The sequence below is a fragment of the Parus major genome, chromosome 1A (assembly GCF_001522545.3).
Source record: "Parus major isolate Abel chromosome 1A, Parus_major1.1, whole genome shotgun sequence".
Classification (NCBI taxonomy): Eukaryota; Metazoa; Chordata; class Aves; order Passeriformes; family Paridae; genus Parus; species Parus major.
This window is the reverse complement of record NC_031773.1, coordinates 49,480,898-49,498,926: the sequence shown is the minus strand read 5'-3', so window position 1 is coordinate 49,498,926 and position 18,029 is coordinate 49,480,898. Positions and strand designations below refer to the sequence as shown.

Here is an 18,029-nt window from a genome sequence, read left to right as displayed (position 1 = left end):
GGGCTCCAAACACCTCTGAAAATCTAGATTTCAGTTTTGATGTTTTAATGTCATTTAACAGAGTAGCTTTGATCTCATAAACCAACAAATTTCTCAATAGAAATTAAATCAAAACCCCCAAGACCAAATGGTGGGTACATCAGTATTTGTCATTCACTGCATTTCTGTCATTCACTGCAGCTACTGACCACTTTTGAAAATTTCTGGAATGATCAGAAAGCAGAATTTACTTATATGGTGGCAAATCATGGGAAGTGAGGAGCCTTCTGCAGAGCAAAACAATTCCCAGCAGTGCACTTGGCTCATGCAGCTCCACCAGACCATGCTCAGGGCCTTCATAATTCCTCTCTGTCACTACGTGGGTCTCTTTGGCAGCTGACCCCAGCAGAGGCTGACCAAGCACTCCAGCCCATCCTCCAAGAGTGTGGGATTATGGTTCTCTGTGCTTCTCTAATTTGTTTGCCTGGTTGTTGTTCTCTGACACGGTGAGCAAGTCTGGCAGAGGGCACAGGGAAGCACCACACAGCCCATAGCAGAGACATAGGAACACACAGGAGGAAAGGCGGTTTTTTCCCTGGGTTATGGGGGTGGCTGGGAGATGAACCCTGTGCAGAGCTGGTCCTCCTCCCATGCTCATCACTACTGCATTCTCCGACAAGACCCTTTCCCTGTGTGTTTAGATAAAACTATTCATTTGCCATCTCTCCACTAGCCAGTCTGAAATGACAAAACACTTCTCTATTTCACAGACCATTGGGACTCTTCTTTGCAACTGACCTATATTGGTTATAAGCTTCATTTGTTCTGGCCTTCACTCCTCTCTCTTCTCCCACATGGAGCACATGCACTGCTCCTCCCCCTCAAACAAACACCTTTACACATCCAAGGACATTGTAAAAATAAAATGATCACAATCTGGCCCTCCGGGAACCTCGGTTTTACAGTTTGTCCCACTCTGATGCCAACAGAATTCACAACCCAGTTCAAGAGAGACAGACAGTGAGTGAGAGAAAGCAGGCAGACAGGCACAGGCAGAAGGAGATGGAGGAACTGGGGAGAAAGAAAAGGAGAAGAAGGAAAGAAACAGGGCTCCTAGTCTAGAACACAATGGAGAAAGGGGGATGGAGTTATAGGGACAATAAAAATCCTTAAAATTACAAAAAATTGAAGGAAGAGATAAAGAAGTAGATGAAAAAAATGCAGAAGAAAGTACAGAAGAGAAAATAAATGGTCAAAGGGAAGAGGGGGAGGTCAAGTCAGGCAGCAAAGCAGAGCGGTGCCTGTGAAACAAGGCAGAAGAAACAAGAAGGTCCCTGTGAATCTGGACACTACATTTTCATGTCTCCTTTTCTATTGTGAGTACACTGTGAGGAAAAGGACAAGAGGAAAGGGAAAGGAGGATAAATAAATACCTAGGCTGCCATCTTAAACAGCTTCTAATAGTCAAGCACATATGCTTGAAATAGGCAGTCCACAGGTTGCAAATGCTCAGGTACAAATTGCAGTTCAGCAGGTAGGAAACAGTCTGCACTAGCATCGTGGCATTTACATTCCTGGGTCCACTGGGTCTCTCTGTGCACTGGCAGTGAGCTCTGCATGCATAAAAATGCTTCTGTTTAGTATTGGGGAATTGTGCTCTGATGGCTGCCCTGCGTCGTCTCTCACGTTCCAATAAGAAAACCTCAGCTCCCAACATACAAGTGCAGTTAGTCTCCTTTTCATACAAATCCCTTCCTCCCCTCTGCCTGATGCCAGCTCTTGTTTGCACTGCAAGGGCTCATCTCTATCTAGCTTTGATCTTTTGTTGCTCTGCTTTCACTCTTCTTTCCTTATGACTCCCCTTCCTCACTCCCATTCATTCAGCTCACCCTTATACAGGCCTGTATAAACACACACACACAGAACTTATCTCCATCTCCCTAGTTATCCACTTACCTATGAGTGTAGTACCTGGCTGGCACACATCTCTCTCCCACAGACAATCCATTGATTTCCACACCACAACCTTGCCAAATCTGCCTGTCTTTCCCTCCTTCACAGCCTTTCTCTTGCTGCCCCCCAGCCAGTCTGTTTCTTTGTCTCTCCCTGCACAGTTCTTTACGTTTTTCCCTCCCTTCGATCCATTCTTCTTCCTTCTCCCCAACTCTGCTCATCTGTCTGTCTGTCTGTCCCTCAGTTCTCTGCAGCTGATACACATGTACCCCAAACTCTCTTTCCCCTCCTCCCACTGCCACATTTTATTTCTTTGTGTCTCCTACACACCCAGGTCCACAATTGCTCTCTCCCATGCTGAGAGGAGGCAGCAGCAAAGAATTTGCTGCTGACCGCTGCATTGCTAGGAGGCAAACACATGGCTGGCCTTGTGCAGGCCAGTTTCTGCCTGAGTGCCCCAAGTCACATATCCCCAGCATCATCTCCAGCACTGGGAAAACAGATGGTATAATAAATGAGCGCAGTCTGATAAAAGGAGGAAAGGGTGCCTGCCTCAGATGCTCCTCACCCGCACAGAGACACACATCCAACATGGGCACAGCCCTCTCACTCCTATACCAGCCCAGTTTTGTGCCAGAACTAGCCAGCTGAACAGGGCACAAGCTCTTCCCTAGCACCAGATGGAAAGGATAGGGGTAGGAGAGGGTGGTAGTGGATAGAATGACCAGTGGCTGTTTTTCTGACCACAGCTTCTAATCCTGGAAAGCAAAGTACATGGGAGGAAATAAGCAGTCTTAAGGTCATTGGGAGGGCTGGTATCATGGGAGTTATAGCAGAATTGTGGGGACATATAAGACCTCCACATGCAGAGAAGGGAGGAAAAAGGCAAGAGGCATAGACAGGGAAGAGGAATCAGGTATCAAAAAAGCTGTGGACCAAGATGGCATTCAGGGATCACTTCTATCTCAGTGAACAGGGAAAGCTAACCTGCTGGCCATCTTAGCTGTGAGGGCCATAAAGAGCAATGACATACTCTGCTGAAGGGAAATAGCCCCACACCTCAAAAGGGACAGAAACCAGAGGGCGGAGTTTGCATTAGTCTGCTTTTGCTCACACCAGAACCATCCTCCTGCTCTTATCCAGTTCCATGTAATTGTCCAAGAATGCTCCTTTACCTTCTCCACTACCTCCCCAGATACCTCCATCCAGAGACTTGCAGCATCCTTTCCTCTGCATTTACCTGTTAGAAGAAACCCATACTTGTTACTGTTTCCAAACCCCCCAGAATTCCTCATCTAACATTTTCATATTCATTGCAGCCTCTCTTTGCTGACAACAGCACTGAAAAGCATTATCTTAACCCTGCAAAACATCTTTCCTAGATACTCTGTTCTGCTGTGCCTACAAGCTGATTTTATGCCTGATGCTTCAACTGTAACCTAAATCTCAACACTTTCAGTTTTACAGTCCTCAAACTGAAGCCATCCAACATCACAGAAACAAAGTCCTAGATATGGCCCACAATGGCCACATGTAACTGCTGGACTAAGAGAGATCAACACTTCACACGAATCAAAATGAATTAGCAAAAGCAGAGAAGGGAAACCAACACAGAAAATATTCCTTCCATCCGTTCTCCTGTATGAACTGATTCTCAAGCTTCTGTTGTGAGATATCAATGCTCAAGTTGTAGTGGGCATTTCTGCCTGGTCAAGTGGAGGTGTAGGTTCTCTTTCCATTCTGTGAATGTATTCATGATGCATCATCACAATTAGGCATAAATGTATGTGTTGTTGCCCTCTCCCCCCAAAAAATAAATAAAGGTTTTAAGCAGAAAGGTCATTACACTTTTTGGCAAACAGAGATAGTGGAGACAGTGCTGGAATTAATTTGTGTTTTCAATGTGTTTATGAAGATGTGTGGGTACCAATTACAGATATCTATTTCCCTCCGCTCAGAAATTCCCTCAGAAGAGCTGTACTCAAACATGAATTTCAACATCTCTTCACAATCTTCCACCCTGATAGTCTGTTAGTGCCCTCAGCATACCTACTCTATTTTTTCTGCTCTCACCTGGACATGCTGTCTCCAGCCACTGCTGCTCACAGCATCACAGCTTGCTGTTCTTACCTCCCCACACTATTCTTAGGTTTATCATTCTGTATTCTTGCTACTGCCCTTTCAATTTCTGGTGTCAACACTGTCACACAGGCTTTAACTCTTCCTGCCTTGTTCTAATGCAGGCCCTACATCTTCAGCCTCAACTGATGGCTACCAGTGACCTTCCTCATCATGGCTCTGAATCCCCCTGTCTGCCCTTGGCCCTGAGAGATTGGCCCTGAAAATCTCCTTTTAGTTATTTATTCTTACCACTTGCCCTTCCACCTGCAAGGTCATCCAGCTCTACCCTGTATCCTCATTTTCCCTCAGTGGCTCATGCAAAAATTACTTTTCCTCCTACTTTATTTCCACACAGCATTCTAAAAGACAGGAAAAGCCTTAGGTTTCCTATCCTTAAATCCCACCCTCTCAATCTGCCTCAGCAAACCTTAGGGCTCTTCATGCAGGAATAGGGACCTACATATTTCCTATGTATTTCTGTTCCCCTACTGTTCCTGCATTTCCCCTGTCTGGGACACAGAAGTCAAACACTTCTGCCTTTATACCTTTTTCTTCACAGTCCCTAACTTGCAGCCCTCATACTGGCTATTTTTTAGTTCTTGTGCCGAAAGATTACAGGCTCCACATATCTCAAATTGATGTATATCTGGCTGGAGGGAAACACATCAAACTGACCCCATCCCTGACCCCAGCTTGACATGTAGGGTCTGTCACATTTTCCTTTTAAACATTCCCAGATTGAATCTCAGAGACCAGGAAAGGGAGCAATTCTAAGCTTCTCCTAACAAACAGCTCTAGGGGAGGAAATATGTGAAGCCATGAGAGAAGAACAAAAGACCTCCAAGGAGTAAAAAAACCCTACCAAAAATTCCCACCAAAACCCCAGGTTAGAAGGAGAACAGCCAGTGTCTGACAAAGTTACACTGCAGCAAGCTCTGAAGAGCTGACATGAGGCTGCTAGGACTCAGCTGGTGGTCTCCTGCCAGGGAATGACACCCTAGACTGAGCAACATCCCCATCTCTCAGGTGACTTTGACAGGGAGTCACAACAGCTAAAGAGCCTTGAAAAGGCTCAAGACTGAGCAGCTCTCTTCTTCTTCCCTCCCCCAAGCATTGTTGTTCCGGGTCAACAGAGCCAAGGGCAACTGGCACAGAAGACATTGTTCTGCAGGCAAAATGACAGCAGGAGGAAATAGGACACGAGAAGGAGAGAGATGATGTGCCCCTAGGCCAAAATAGATGTTGTGGAGGCCAACATGGCCCTTGAAGTGCTCCTTGAAGACTCCACCTTTGCTGCAGAAGGTCCAAGAAGTCCCTCAGCCCTAGGTTCTTGCAGAGAACTTTCTTGCAGGTTCTTTCCATCTGCAAGATGGAAAAATTACTTGTTAAGAGCAAGCAGAGCTGGATGGTGTCCATCAAGGAGCGGATACGAGATAGGAAAAGGACTGAGAATGCATAGGGACAGACGGCTCCCATGACGCAGGTGTCAATAATAGGGATGTCTTCCTGCCACTAGCAAATAATCTGCCATCATGCTGCCAACTTTGTGCAGGCAGATGAGACCACAACTGTAAGCAACTGCCACCTGAACATCATAGATTCAGTAATTATTGAAAACAGAGCACAGCCTCGAGTTGCGTAAGGACCCCCACAGATCTGCATAAGCACCAGCAGAAAGCAGTTGCTGCCTCCAGAACAGAAATGCAGTGTTTTCCCTGCTGTCAGCACCTGCGTCAGGCTCCCAGTTTCTCTTGAGATACAGCTCTTAATTGGGATAGATTGTACGTTTTCTGCTGCAGCCCAGCCCAGCTCCCAGTTTAATTGCTAGTTTATGACTTAGCCTGTTTTGTGCTTTCCACGCTACTTCTTTCCTCACTTAATCTAATAGAATTATAGAAAGTATTGCTGGGAGGACCTCAGGAGGCCACACAGTTTATCCTTCTGCCCCAAGGCAGTATTTCATTTTCAACAACATCATGTGTCTTTTGCTATCAGGTCAGATTGGTCCAAGATGTACGGTGGGTAAAGAAATGAAGCTTACCCAGGGGAGTCAATTGGCATAAAAGACTAACTCCAGCTCTTTAAGTCACTGAAGTTATATCAGAAATAACCCTGGTCCAAATGGTGTCATTTATCAGATCAGTCTTTTAAAAGATGTCCTTTCTTAAGTTTAAAGCCTTTAAAATGAACAAATCTCTAAAAGAAATTGTTTTGACAGCCCTGTTTCAGTGTATTTAATGCTTCATTATGAACAGCAGTGACCACTCCATTGTTAAGACTTAACAGATCTTATCACAGCGTGATCAGCTTTGAAACTCCTATTAATTCCCACAATAAAACCTGATCTTTCTGGAATTTTACATCCTGAATTTCACTCTGCAGTAGACTATGTCTGGCAAGACAAAACAAAACCATTAAAGCATCTTTAATATGACAACTTTACACAAACGAATTTCCAGTAAAATTTCAGAATGTCAGACAGCTTCTTAAGGCTTTTTCTTCCAAGACAATTTGTCTAAAAATTCCACTTTTGTTTCCTTTAGTCTATTAATCTAAGAAGAAATGTCTTGCAGCCTTGGGAATAGATAATGCAGAAATTAGAAGGATTAAAAAAAAAAAAATCAGCTGGTGATGTATCAAGCTAAGTAAAGCAGGGCACAAGTATAACAGAGATTCTGTGCAGACCCATGAGGACCAAAGGAAAGGTAAGAAGGAGGGACTCCTGGGAGGAAAGAAATGGTTTTGTCTAATCAAACAAGCAAGCAGGAAAAAGGACTACATATCTATTAAAACCAGTTAAAGGCGTGTTTGTTTCCTTCCCCTTCTTTTGAAATTTCAGTTCTGGTTGAGCTGGGTCTTTTCTGTGCTGTAACACTCATGCTGAGCACCTGCAGCACTGCACAGCTGGACAAAGCAGGGGAGCTGTAAGAAAACAAGAGGCCTCCTGGTCAGAAGACAGGCTTCCTGTCTTTCTCCCACTGTTCTCCACAGCATCTGTAATTCAGACTGATGCTAAGCCTACAAGCAGTAAACATGCATCCTCATTCTACAGATGTGACTGCCACAGTTAGTAAACAGGGAGAAGAAACTTAATAATGGCTCCAGACTCTTACTCATCCTGCTGGTCCAGCTCACTTAGTCACTACCCTGAACTCCTTCAAACAGAGACAAAACTATTTCCCACAACCTTCCCATGTTTGGCTCCCATGTTTTTTACCCCCTCTGCTCTCATAGCCTCTACAACCAAGGTCACATTTAAGCCAGGAAAATAGCAACAACCACCACTTGCATCAGGCTGGTATTATACAGCACATTGCCCAGGAAGGACAATATGTTATGCTGTTAAAATGCATTTGAAGTGGCTGAGATTGTTATTGTCAAACACGCTATTTTGAAAGGCATTAAATTGTGTCCACATTAGTGCTTGAAATAGTCCTGTAAAAAGCAAGTTGGACAACATACTTTAGACACGATTTCTTTTCTAATTGTAGTTGTGGTCTGTGGAAGAGGGAGAGGGGCAGTGGGTGAATCCCTACTATAAGGTAATTACATCATGCATTTCCTCTCTTAGGCAATACATCTTTCCCTGCATGGGCAGCATTTTTCTTCACTAACTTCTCAAAAGCAGCTTCCCTATAAATCACAAATCACCACTGCAAACATTCCCTTAATGAGCTCCTCCAGCTTTTACATTTATTTTATAAAACAGCATTCACCAGTCTTACTGGTGCATTCATAGTGTTTATTTGAATTTATGGGAGGTCCTTCAGGTGCAGAGAGATGGGCTCCCTGGTTAAAGATTGCACAGAATTCATTTTATTACCTATTCCCAAGGCATTCATCCCCCCTAGATACACAATGTCACAGGTGACATACACGTCTGCTATGTTATTTTCAATAGGAAAAAATATGTGTCTTGTTTCGTGATCACATCATCAATGGAAGCAGGGGGAAATGAAATACCAAATAAAAACAAACCTTCTTTAGTTCTTTAACAAGATCAGCACAGCATCCAAAATAGCTTTTATTCTTACTAGTCAGAGACATCAGCACCTGCAAGCAAGCATCTATACAGCCTATGTAAATCAACAGAAAATACCCAGGATTAACAAGACAACCCATGTAAGACACAAATGCCAGTAATGCTAATCCAATTTTAAAAAGAGTGAGTCTTCTTGTTACCCCAAGTTCACGGAGGACCCCTTCCTTCTTAGGAGAAAGCAGGAGCTTTCCCACCTTGTTCTGCCATTTTTGAGTTGGCTTCTAGCAAAAGGACCTCTTGTTTTCACTTCTTGTAGATTCGAGCTCCTACTCATCCTCTTTAACTGGTATTCATGCTCCCTAGTGAGTTCCCAGCATCAACACACTGTTGCCAGTGAAATGAGGGCAGTGCTTCTCCAGATTCTTGAAGTGCTTCATAAACTCTGCTGCAACATCTGCAGCCATATTTCTTATGTTCAATTTAATGTACTTTTCCTAGCACTGGGCATAAAAATTATTATAAACCACACATATAAAAGTCTTGAAACACAGATTCCTGAAAAGACTGCCTGAAAAATCACTCAGTGCTTAGTCTCTACAAAACTCAGCTTCCCTTGCCTAAGGGGGTCTACCATAATCTGGAAGATAATGGTTAAATTTTTGAAATTCTTGGTGTTAGGCTCAGTTACAAGGCAGGACCTCACCACAGGTGCTTCTGCATATTGCATTAGCAAAGACTCTTACATATGCAACATCAGTACTGCACACAAAGGAGCACCTCTCTCTAGGCTTTTACCCTTTCTAATATGAAACTTCTAGCCAGACACAGCTGAGTCAGAGTAACTTAGCCAGGCTGACTTTCATTTCCTTAGTTCTGTTTCCACTAGCAACATCAGAACCATGGTCTTTTATCTGAAATTCAATGACAAGCAGAGAGACTTTAATAAGAGGACTCTGATTTTCAGATTGAGAACTGCACCTAATTAGAATGGTATTGCCAAATTCGGCTGACAAAAATGACACAACAATATGTAAAGATGATAAAGACATGAAGAAGAAAAGGTAATTTTTTATAAGTTTTAGATCAACCTTTAAAATAGAAAAGGTATTCTCGCAATTTGACTCCGCTCTGCAGTTTATCCAGTTTGGATGCGGCTGCAGGAAGCCCTTCCCGCTCACTTCAAGGGAGGTGGCAGCCTCCGGAGAACTCCTGTGACCTGGGACCAGCAGAGGGCACTGCGTCACCAAGCGACAGCGGTTGGTCCCAGCAGGGAGGGACAGTGAGCCACGCCGAAGGAAAGAAACAGATTCTGGAAACTAGAAACATGCGTTAGTCACCAGCATATCAATCCTACAACCGATAAGGGCAACACCGTTCAGACTGGCCTCCGACTCTGGGCACTCCTGGAAACACCTAAATCCAGCTCTGCCCCCACACATCTCAGTCTCCAGGTGTTGATTTTAGGGCTGTAAGTGTCCTCCTGAAGATGCTTTTCAGGAGGTAGGGCCAAATCGCTCCTGCCCTGCAGTGTATGCATCAAGGCTGGCTTAAGTCGAAAAACATCCTGTCAGCTTCCTCTCTGCTTTTCCAAACCTCTAAATCCTTGCTTGTAGCAGCAGGAAGTCTGTTCAGACAAAAAGATATCAAAGCAAAGAGCTGGCAATTTCCATTCTGTCCTCCCCTTTTACTCTCCGCCTCCTCCAACCTAGCAGACTTTCAATGAGCAGAGAACCAAGTTAGAAGACATGAAAGGAATGCTGAGGTAGCAGCTTCAGAAGAGTGTCTTTCCACTTGCTTATTTCTAGTTTATTTTGAATTACCAGAGGATGACCATGAAGTAGCAAATAGCTCATATTTTTTCTCCTCTCTGTATTCAATCCAGCAGGATTCTCAGTACTAGAAGAAGCTTAGAGGATAAATAAATCATACCAGTCAGGCTAGTGAGTGAAAAGTTTCCACTTTCTCTTTGTACAGTTGGTGGAATAATTTTGCCAGAATGTGGAATGGGGCCTCAAAATTTTTCATTTCCTTCTGTAAAGAAAGCAGAAAGTTGTGAATTGCAGATGGAACAATCATTAGACTATTTCTGCTCTGTTTCACTGTAGAAGGATTAAAACTGAGTTAGATGACAAACGAGGGGAGCAGAGTCCCCAGTTATCTTTCCCTGCCTGAAAGAGAAGATAACTTTACAAACCTCTCCTTGCACAGATGGTGAAAGGAGCAGATACTCACCACTGACATCTCACAGTATTCCAGGCCATGTTTCTCAGCCCACTCCTGTGCTTGTTCCTGCTCCACAACTCGACGATCAGCTAGGTCTGTTTTATTCCCCACTAAGACACCTACAGAAAAAAAGACATGAAAGAAAAGGAAAAAACCACGGCTCATCAATGCTGACTTGTAAGCCATAAATACTGGAACATTTTCAGAAGTAGCTTAAAAAGTTCAAGGTGTGGAGAATATAACTACCTAGAAAATATTCCAAAAAAGAAACATATTCAAGCCTTATCTGCTTTTTGATAAAAGCAAAGGAGCTGGATGAATCCATGTCTGCTCCGACTTAAAATAAATGCTCTATTCCACAGCTCAACAGAAACAACTGCTGTCATACAAGAGGGCAGTAGGTAACAAGAATCACACCCCATTCTTACCTGGGATGTGCACCCCAACTGCTTGAGCCCTCAGCTTCTCCAGCCATTTGCTACAGTTGTTGAAGGATTGCTCATTAGTGACATCATACACAAGGCACAGGACGTTGGGCTGCTCCCACTGCACAGCAAGAAAGGAACACTGTCAGCTCTAATGAAACTGATGTGGTCAACAGCCAGGCTGTAAACATGGCAAACACAGCTGCTAAGATGAAAATAAAAAGCCTAACACCCAGGAATCCTATGCCCTGGCTGAGGTTTCACATTTCAGTTGACCCTACTAAATCACTGACATTGGGAGAGATGGTCTTGCTTTCCTCCCTAGTTGTGTCTGGGCAGTCCTGCCCCTTTACTTGTATCAGCTCTGGCACTCATCTGATCCCCAGGGAAGCTGATTTTTCATGCTGAATCAGCACAAAATTAGTCCTAGAAAAAAAGTAGAAAGGTTTTCTTCCAGTTCAAGAAGCTGATCCAGCTTCTAGAGAAGTCCCTTGCAAACCAGATCTAGTGCAAGTGTAAAAGTGGAATTGCTCTTGTAGACAATGAACCATTAGGTTGACTTAGCCATTTTATGAAAGCTCACATTAATTAACTGATTCTGCTTCTCAAATTGAGATAACACAGTAGAAGTAGAGAACTGTACAGGGAAGGTCACAAATATGTGAAGGAAAAAACCCAAGGGCAGGATTATGCTCAAGGACAAGAACAAATCCTTTTGGATCAAACACATCACTGTAACACAAAAAAAGCCCTCCCACTGTTGAAGTTGCAGCAAAACAGATGTTTTTCTAAGAAATAAAAATAACTTTAAACAACAGTACACAGAAATTCTCAGTTAATATTCCCTATTTCTTTTGTAAGAAAACTGCCTATCTGCTTTCCTTTCTTTGGAAAGTATTTCTTCCAGTACTTATACAAGTTTTAGAGAGGTAGAACAGGATGTGTTGGCAACTGAGGTAATTGCTCCCGTTTACACTAAAGACAAAGTTTGCTACATCTGCCAGAGTGGGGAGCTCAGATCTTCAAAGCAAAAGCACTTCTTTGGAAGAAGAGGACTGTTACATAAGACTTACCAGTTTCTCCAGCATTTCAGAAAATAGATCTTTTCCTGCAGAGTCAAAAATGAAGAATTCCTGAAAGCGGAAACAGAAAGAAGGCTCTTGCCAAGAAAAATGCAGGGTAGGGAAAGGTTTTGGAAATAAATACTGCAACTTGTAAGTCCAGCATTTTATTCAGTACAGCAGTGTCATGTCTCTAAGGGACAAATTCCTCACTGTCCTGTAACTTTATGATGCTTGTATCCCCAGTTGTCCTGTTTATGCTGGACATTGAGTTCTGCACCTTTGATACTGGTTTTGAGAGCAAAGCAGGAGAAAAGTGAGGAGTTTGTTATCAGAAACTGCACTCACTCCACCACATCCTGCTCCCAGACTGTGCTGCCTGCAGCATGGACAGCATGGACAGACAGTGGGACAGAGCTCTCCTTTGCATTTAGTTAGTTTTTAGCTAGCTGAGGCAGAGAAGTTCCGTGGACTGTGGTTTTTTTTTCTTTTGCTTGGAACTGTTCAAACCTACTCTGGACTGAAAACCCAGAAGAACAGTGGGAGCTCACGCCTGTGGCCCACCAGGGGCTGGGAGGCTGCATTCCAGAACTGAAGGGACAGATAAGAGACTGAGTGAGCTGAGCTACACCCCATGACAAGGACTTTCTGAATTTGCCGTCTCTACAGAACAGCAAGAGGTTTCATTATTTAATATTATTCATTTTTTATGCTTGTGAATAGTTTGCTTGTTAAATAAACATTTTTTTCCACTTTTCTCCAAGGAAATCTTTTCCCGAACTAGTTGGAGGAGGGGCTGGAATCTGCTTTTCTAGAGGGACTCCATTTGGAGGTTTGCCCTAAACCAGGATGCCTGCACTGAGAAAACTCCAGATAGTATGAGAAAATAAATAGCCATTTTTCAAATATAAGCAGTAAACGAGTTACTTCCAAGGCCCCAAATCTAGTTTCCATCCCTACTGGAAACAGAATATGTGGAGTGGGACAGTAACCTTTATTTATACAAAATTATATACATTCCATAAGTGGGAGTATAAGGCATTAAGGAAAAATAACAGATAAGCTTCAGCTTCTCTAGTCCCAAGAATCATGAACTAAACCTGAGTGCCCCAAAGGATAGAACAAAATCTCAACAAAGCTGGCAATAACTTTGGTTTAAAATGTTGTGTTGGATACAAGCATATAGAAATTACATTTTTAAGACTAAACTAACCCTTAAGTATCAGCAATTATACATGGTCAGCCTCATTTCCTTAATATAACTTAATTGCCCTATGAACATGGATAGTGAGCTTCCACCAGAATGAGACTCGTGTGGGGCTTGAGTTCTGGACGTCTCTTTCTGACCCAATTTATGTCACAGAAAAACTCACCACACTATCACTTGTCTCTGGAACTGATACAGCCTTCACCAACAGTTCTATGCCCGCTGTCTGTCAAGAAGAATCAGGAAAATGAGGATCAGGAGAGTTTTCAAGAGCCTGTCCAACTGCATACCAACCGTGCACTGGATTGAGGCAATTCTTGTGAATCATTACGATTCCATCAAACACAGACTGCTGGAAACTCAGCAATATTCCTTCTAGCTCTGGTAACCTAATCTCAACAATATGTCAAAGACTCGTAGATTTGCTCAGAAGGAGGAAAAAAGAGGAAAACCAAAGAGATTTCCTTCTATAGAGCTCAGAGTATTAGCTGAAGTCTGAAGGTCTACGTTCACTCTCACACTGCTTCTCTAACGCACGCCTTAGAACGTTTTGCGCTAACCATGTGATGAGCTAACATATGGGACTGAGATTATTTGTGCTTCTTCCACTTTTTATCTTATTCTGCTTTGTAGCTCATTTGCTTGTTCTATTTCTATCCTTAAATTCTGGTTTCCATCTTTATTTCAATGAACAAACATATTTTAGGGTCTTTTTCCTCCACACTCATATTTTCCTTTTTTTACTTTACTTATATTTACTTTTATTTTTATCCTGCTTCTGATTAGTCATCACCATTGATTCTTACACTGAAAGACTGCAAACTGTATCCTCTTCATCTGGGAACAGTTTCTGTAGATTATAATTATCTTGGGGCTATGCAGCACATCTTGGTGTTTGCACAGCGATAAGCGCACTGTCCACATGCACATTTAATAGTTGGAATTAAAAGCTTTCTCCTTCAGCAGTGTTTTTTCATAGAGTAGTCCCTAAAGGGGGGAGCTCTCTAACACCACAAAACCTTATGAAAACATTGGTTCAGCAGGAAAATCACAAGATTAACTAAATTATTCTACCTTAAGTTTCAACAGCACCTACATAATGCAGACTTACGGAATGTTAAATTTTTCTCTTCAGAATCTAGGGTGTAAGAAAGAAAACCCTCTAAGATCCCACCTTGAATGCCTCAACTTAAAATCATATTTATTTTGTTCTAGGCCTCTCAGTTTTCCTGTTCATCTTAGAAAAATATTAGACAGCACTCCGAGCTTGTTATATGCTTACCAGTGTGTAGTTCTTCTGAAAATGAGCCCCATCACTGCGAAACATCTGGGCTAAAGCACTCTTGCCCACAGCTGGATCTCCTGCAAAACAAAAAATATAAAATATTTTTGTTTCATACTTAAGAATCTTATTTTTCCTCGGTTTTGTTACTATCACATGTTGTAAGAGCCTAGATGCTCTAACTCTGAATACAGGCAATTTAAGTGTCCCATGAAGCACAAAACCATCTAAAAGGTAATACCCACACAACTAAATGAATATTGCCATTATGTGTACTAGTGACTGACACCTGATTTTTGACCTATACAGAACAGCAAAGGACTGCCAGATCAGGGTGGAACTGCTGTTTGTTCTGAACTTCATGCCTACTCCACAGCCCTTACCCAGGAATTAAAATTTCCCAGATATGTTATCATGTAGAGAAAATTGCAGTGTGATAAGGGACTGGGCTTCCTAGGAGGCTATTTCCTCTCCTTAGGTTATCCATTTCCCCAGACTCAAATCCTTGTTATATACTGAGACAAAGCTGCTTAAGCTGGTAGTGTTTTTCAATGAACTCTTCTTGCTGACCCTGCTAAGAGAGCAACTCTTGCTGACTCAATGCTGCTGGTGGCTCATTAGTTGCATCCTGGGCATAACAGAAGCAAATGTCAGAGAGAAAGCACATGGCTGGATAGAAGAGCCTGCTGATTCATCCCTGTGTGGAAGGGAAAGAAGGGGCTTTGGCTTCTGCTCCTCTAGAGCCAAGGCTTTCTGATATGGCTTGCACACTTCAGGCAAACCTGGCAGCTGCCTGCTTTGGCCTGCTCTTACAAAACTCTGTGAGATCCAAAGCAATCACAGGATCACCAAATACACTGAATTGGAAGGGACCCACAAGGATCACAGGGTTCTGGCCCTGCACAGGACCATACCCAAGAGTCACACCACGTGCCCAAGAATACTGCCCAAATGCTTCTTGAACTCTGCCAAGCTTGTTGCTGTGACCGCTTCCCTGGAGAGCTGTTAGAGAGCCCAGTCACCCTCTGGGTGAAGAACCTTTTCTTAATATCCAACCTAAACCTCCTCTGACACAACTTCAGGCCATTTCCTCAGGCTCTGCAGAGCTCATATATGCCTGTATTACTACATGGAAAAACACATAAATCATAGCCCTTTCTAAACAAAGCCTTAATGCTTCCAAAGAGCTTATCATTTCTCCACATAATGTCTTGCTAGCCTGCATAGTTAAAAGGACAGGAGCCAGTAATTAAACACCTCAGTGATTAAAGCTTTACCCTTAAAGGCACACTCATAACAGCCAAGCCTGGAATACAAGTCTTTCACATTATGTTCTTAATAAATAAAGCCAGAAAGGAGGTATTTTACATTATGTTGTTAATGAATAAGCCAAGAAAGGAGTATATTTTTGACTCTATTACGGCTTCCTAATGGTGTTTTGAAGGAAATTGGTAAAGCTTTCTGCTCACATACTATTACAGAGGAGGAAAGGTGTTTTGGATAGTGACAATTACCCCTAGATGCATTAACCAAATGAATGTAGTTCTTGTTTAAACATTTTTAGCATGCTTGCTTACTTTAAGCTGAGTTGGGCTCATAATATTTAGACAGGAAAATCTGGTAAGTCAGCTTGTTTGTTCTCTGATCAGCTCAAGCCTGTGCGGAAGACAACACTCTGTTCTAAGTGGAAGCTATTCTGTATTTCAATAGACAATTAGATCTGTCTTTGTAAAATGAGATAGAGAGGCACACATTGCTCCAAACTGTGCAGGCATCAGCCAGCACAAATTCTTAACTAATGCGTTGCCTTTCTTTCACTTGACAGCCCCAGGTGTTTCTTCCCTCTTTCTATTCTTTGCCATCCTCTTTAGTCTATTACACCAGTACACTTACACAAAGTTTCCTTGTTCTTTTCAGTTTAGTCTCATGTGTCAAAAATGCTTGCTACTGCTGGTTGTTTCTCCACAATGAAAACCTTCATGTAGTGTCTCCAAAGTAAGCTCAGACAACAGGTACTTTTGTGTCTGTAAATGACACTTGAGATAACACAGGAATCGACTTTTATTGTCAACTTAATAGTCTCTGTTTTGCTAATAAGAGCCCTTTTCCCCTCTTCTCTTTGACCTTGGTGTCCCTCTGAATTCTGTGTCACTGGCTCTTTATTACCATTTCTATAAGTCCACATGAGCTCCCAGTTCCATTTCTGATGGGTTTGCTCCTATCTATGTAATTGCATTTTCTTGTTTCCTTTAGGTTGTTGTGGTTACTCATATCTTAGGTCCCTTTCACTACAGTGGTTTTTTTCTGCAACAGAGGTTCTATTTTGCCTGGTCTGCTTCATGAATTTATTACTTTTAATAATACATGGATATTATTGTAGCACATAGAACAATGACATATGGGATAGGACATTCCTATTCTTTGTGCTGTGAACAGAATTGAAAAGGCTGCTCCAGACCCAATAAGGATTAAGGACATAAACAGGTCATCCAAAGAAAAATTATGTGATTTTAAAATGGTCATGGAATTGGCCTTTGGTAACACTGAACAACAAAACTGGATAAATTTCAGCAAAGCCAGTACATTGGGAGCAGGAAACTTCCAAATTGGAAATGATGCCTACGTTTCAAGTGTAGAAGACAGGCAAGATACTCATGCTGTTCACAGCAGCAGTGCCACAAGGGAGATTAATTCTTTTGCCTTTGCCAAAGACCACATCTGGTTTTGTGTGAGCTGATGGTCATATGCTTCTGAGGTTAAAAAAGGCAAACATTTTCTTCTGTATGAAATAATTTGGAATGAAGAATTAAACCTGGGAGTTGACTGCACACAAAGGTTTTATGGATTTGTGCTTTTGGCTGAGGCTGCACAGAGCTTCCATGTAGAGGGAGGGGAAAAATTAAAGTTTTTTTCACAATATGTTGACAGCCAGCTGTACTTACTTCCAGCACCTCTATAATCCATCCTAACTAAATAAACTGGTGTCTTCATTTTTTCCACAGGTTAGCCTCCAAATTGTTTAGCAAAAAAGATGCAACTGTGAAGTGCTCATGCTTCATCCTTCTACTCTTTGTTTAGGCTTTACCTTTCTATCATACTCTCAGCATCATCCTCATTTCTGACATGAAGTTTTCCCGTCAGCCCAAAGCAAGACTCACAAATGAGGCAGGACTCAGCTGCCTACCCTGATCGCGCTTTCTCCAGTCTCTGTGCCCACCTTTCCACACTACAGAAATACTCTTTTTGGTTTGGGTTTGGGTTTCTTTCCTCTTTTTCAGATCCTGTCGTTGGATTTCAGCCGATCCAACTACACCTCACACCCTCCCTGGGCACAGCTCCACTCCACGTGGCAGACGGGGGCGGGTACCAAGCGGTAATGACACACGCGACTCCCACTGTTCCCGTCCCCAAGCAGCTGAGATCCTCACTTCTCTCCCGTTGCCTCTTTCCCCACCTCTTCTCCGGGGTGGCGGCCCCTCCACGAGGGGCTGCGGGAGGCCGGGCCGCCTGCGCTGTCGACCTCGCCCTACCCCACGGCGCCCGCTCTAGAGTCCGCTGCGGCCAGCGGGGTGGATGGGAGAGGGCGGGCCAGACTCACCTGCCAGCAGGCACTTGGCAGCGAGCTTCACCATGGCGCCGGCCCGGGGCAGGCGGCGGCGGCGGGCCCGGACGGTGGCAGCGGGGCCGCCACCGCGTTGAGCCGCGGCCTTGGCAACCGCGTGGCCCTGGCAACGGAGCGACCACCCACCCATCCCCATTGGCTGCGGGCCCTGCTCATCAAGGACACCCACAGTTA

The 18,029-nt window shown here is 43.3% G+C and overlaps 1 protein-coding gene across 2 annotated transcripts; it reads right to left on the bottom strand.

Annotated features, from left to right (window-relative positions):
* Positions 1–6,463: 6,463 nt before the first annotated feature.
* Positions 6,464–17,969, bottom strand: IFT27 (intraflagellar transport 27). Of its 2 annotated transcripts, XM_015628292.3 has the most exons (8): positions 17,832–17,947; positions 14,234–14,313; positions 13,118–13,177; positions 11,757–11,816; positions 10,687–10,804; positions 10,268–10,377; positions 9,965–10,066; positions 6,464–9,351 (listed from the first exon to the last, which is right to left on the bottom strand). In XM_015628292.3, the coding sequence occupies exons 1-7, from the start codon at positions 17,863–17,865 to the stop codon at positions 9,968–9,970; spliced, it is 561 nt and encodes a 186-aa protein (XP_015483778.1). In that variant the 5' UTR covers positions 17,866–17,947; the 3' UTR covers positions 6,464–9,351; positions 9,965–9,967. The 2 variants fall into 2 exon arrangements, with proteins under 2 accessions (XP_015483778.1, XP_015483777.1); XM_015628291.3 differs by having other exon boundaries at positions 6,464–10,066; positions 17,832–17,969.
* Between the last annotated feature and the right edge of the window lie 60 nt (positions 17,970–18,029).

What these genes read in the sequence shown, in the direction of transcription:
- IFT27 (XM_015628291.3), bottom strand. Translation starts at nt 17,865, where the DNA reads ATGGTGAAGCTCGCTGCCAAGTGCCTGCTGGCAG. An exon ending in TGCCAAGTGCCTGCTGGCAG is followed by an intron (nt 14,314 to 17,831) that starts GTGAGTCTGGCC and finishes TTTGTTTTGCAG; the next exon opens with GAGATCCAGCTGTGGGCAAG. An exon ending in TTCAGAAGAACTACACACTG is followed by an intron (nt 13,178 to 14,233) that starts GTAAGCATATAA and finishes TCTTCTTGACAG; the next exon opens with ACAGCGGGCATAGAACTGTT.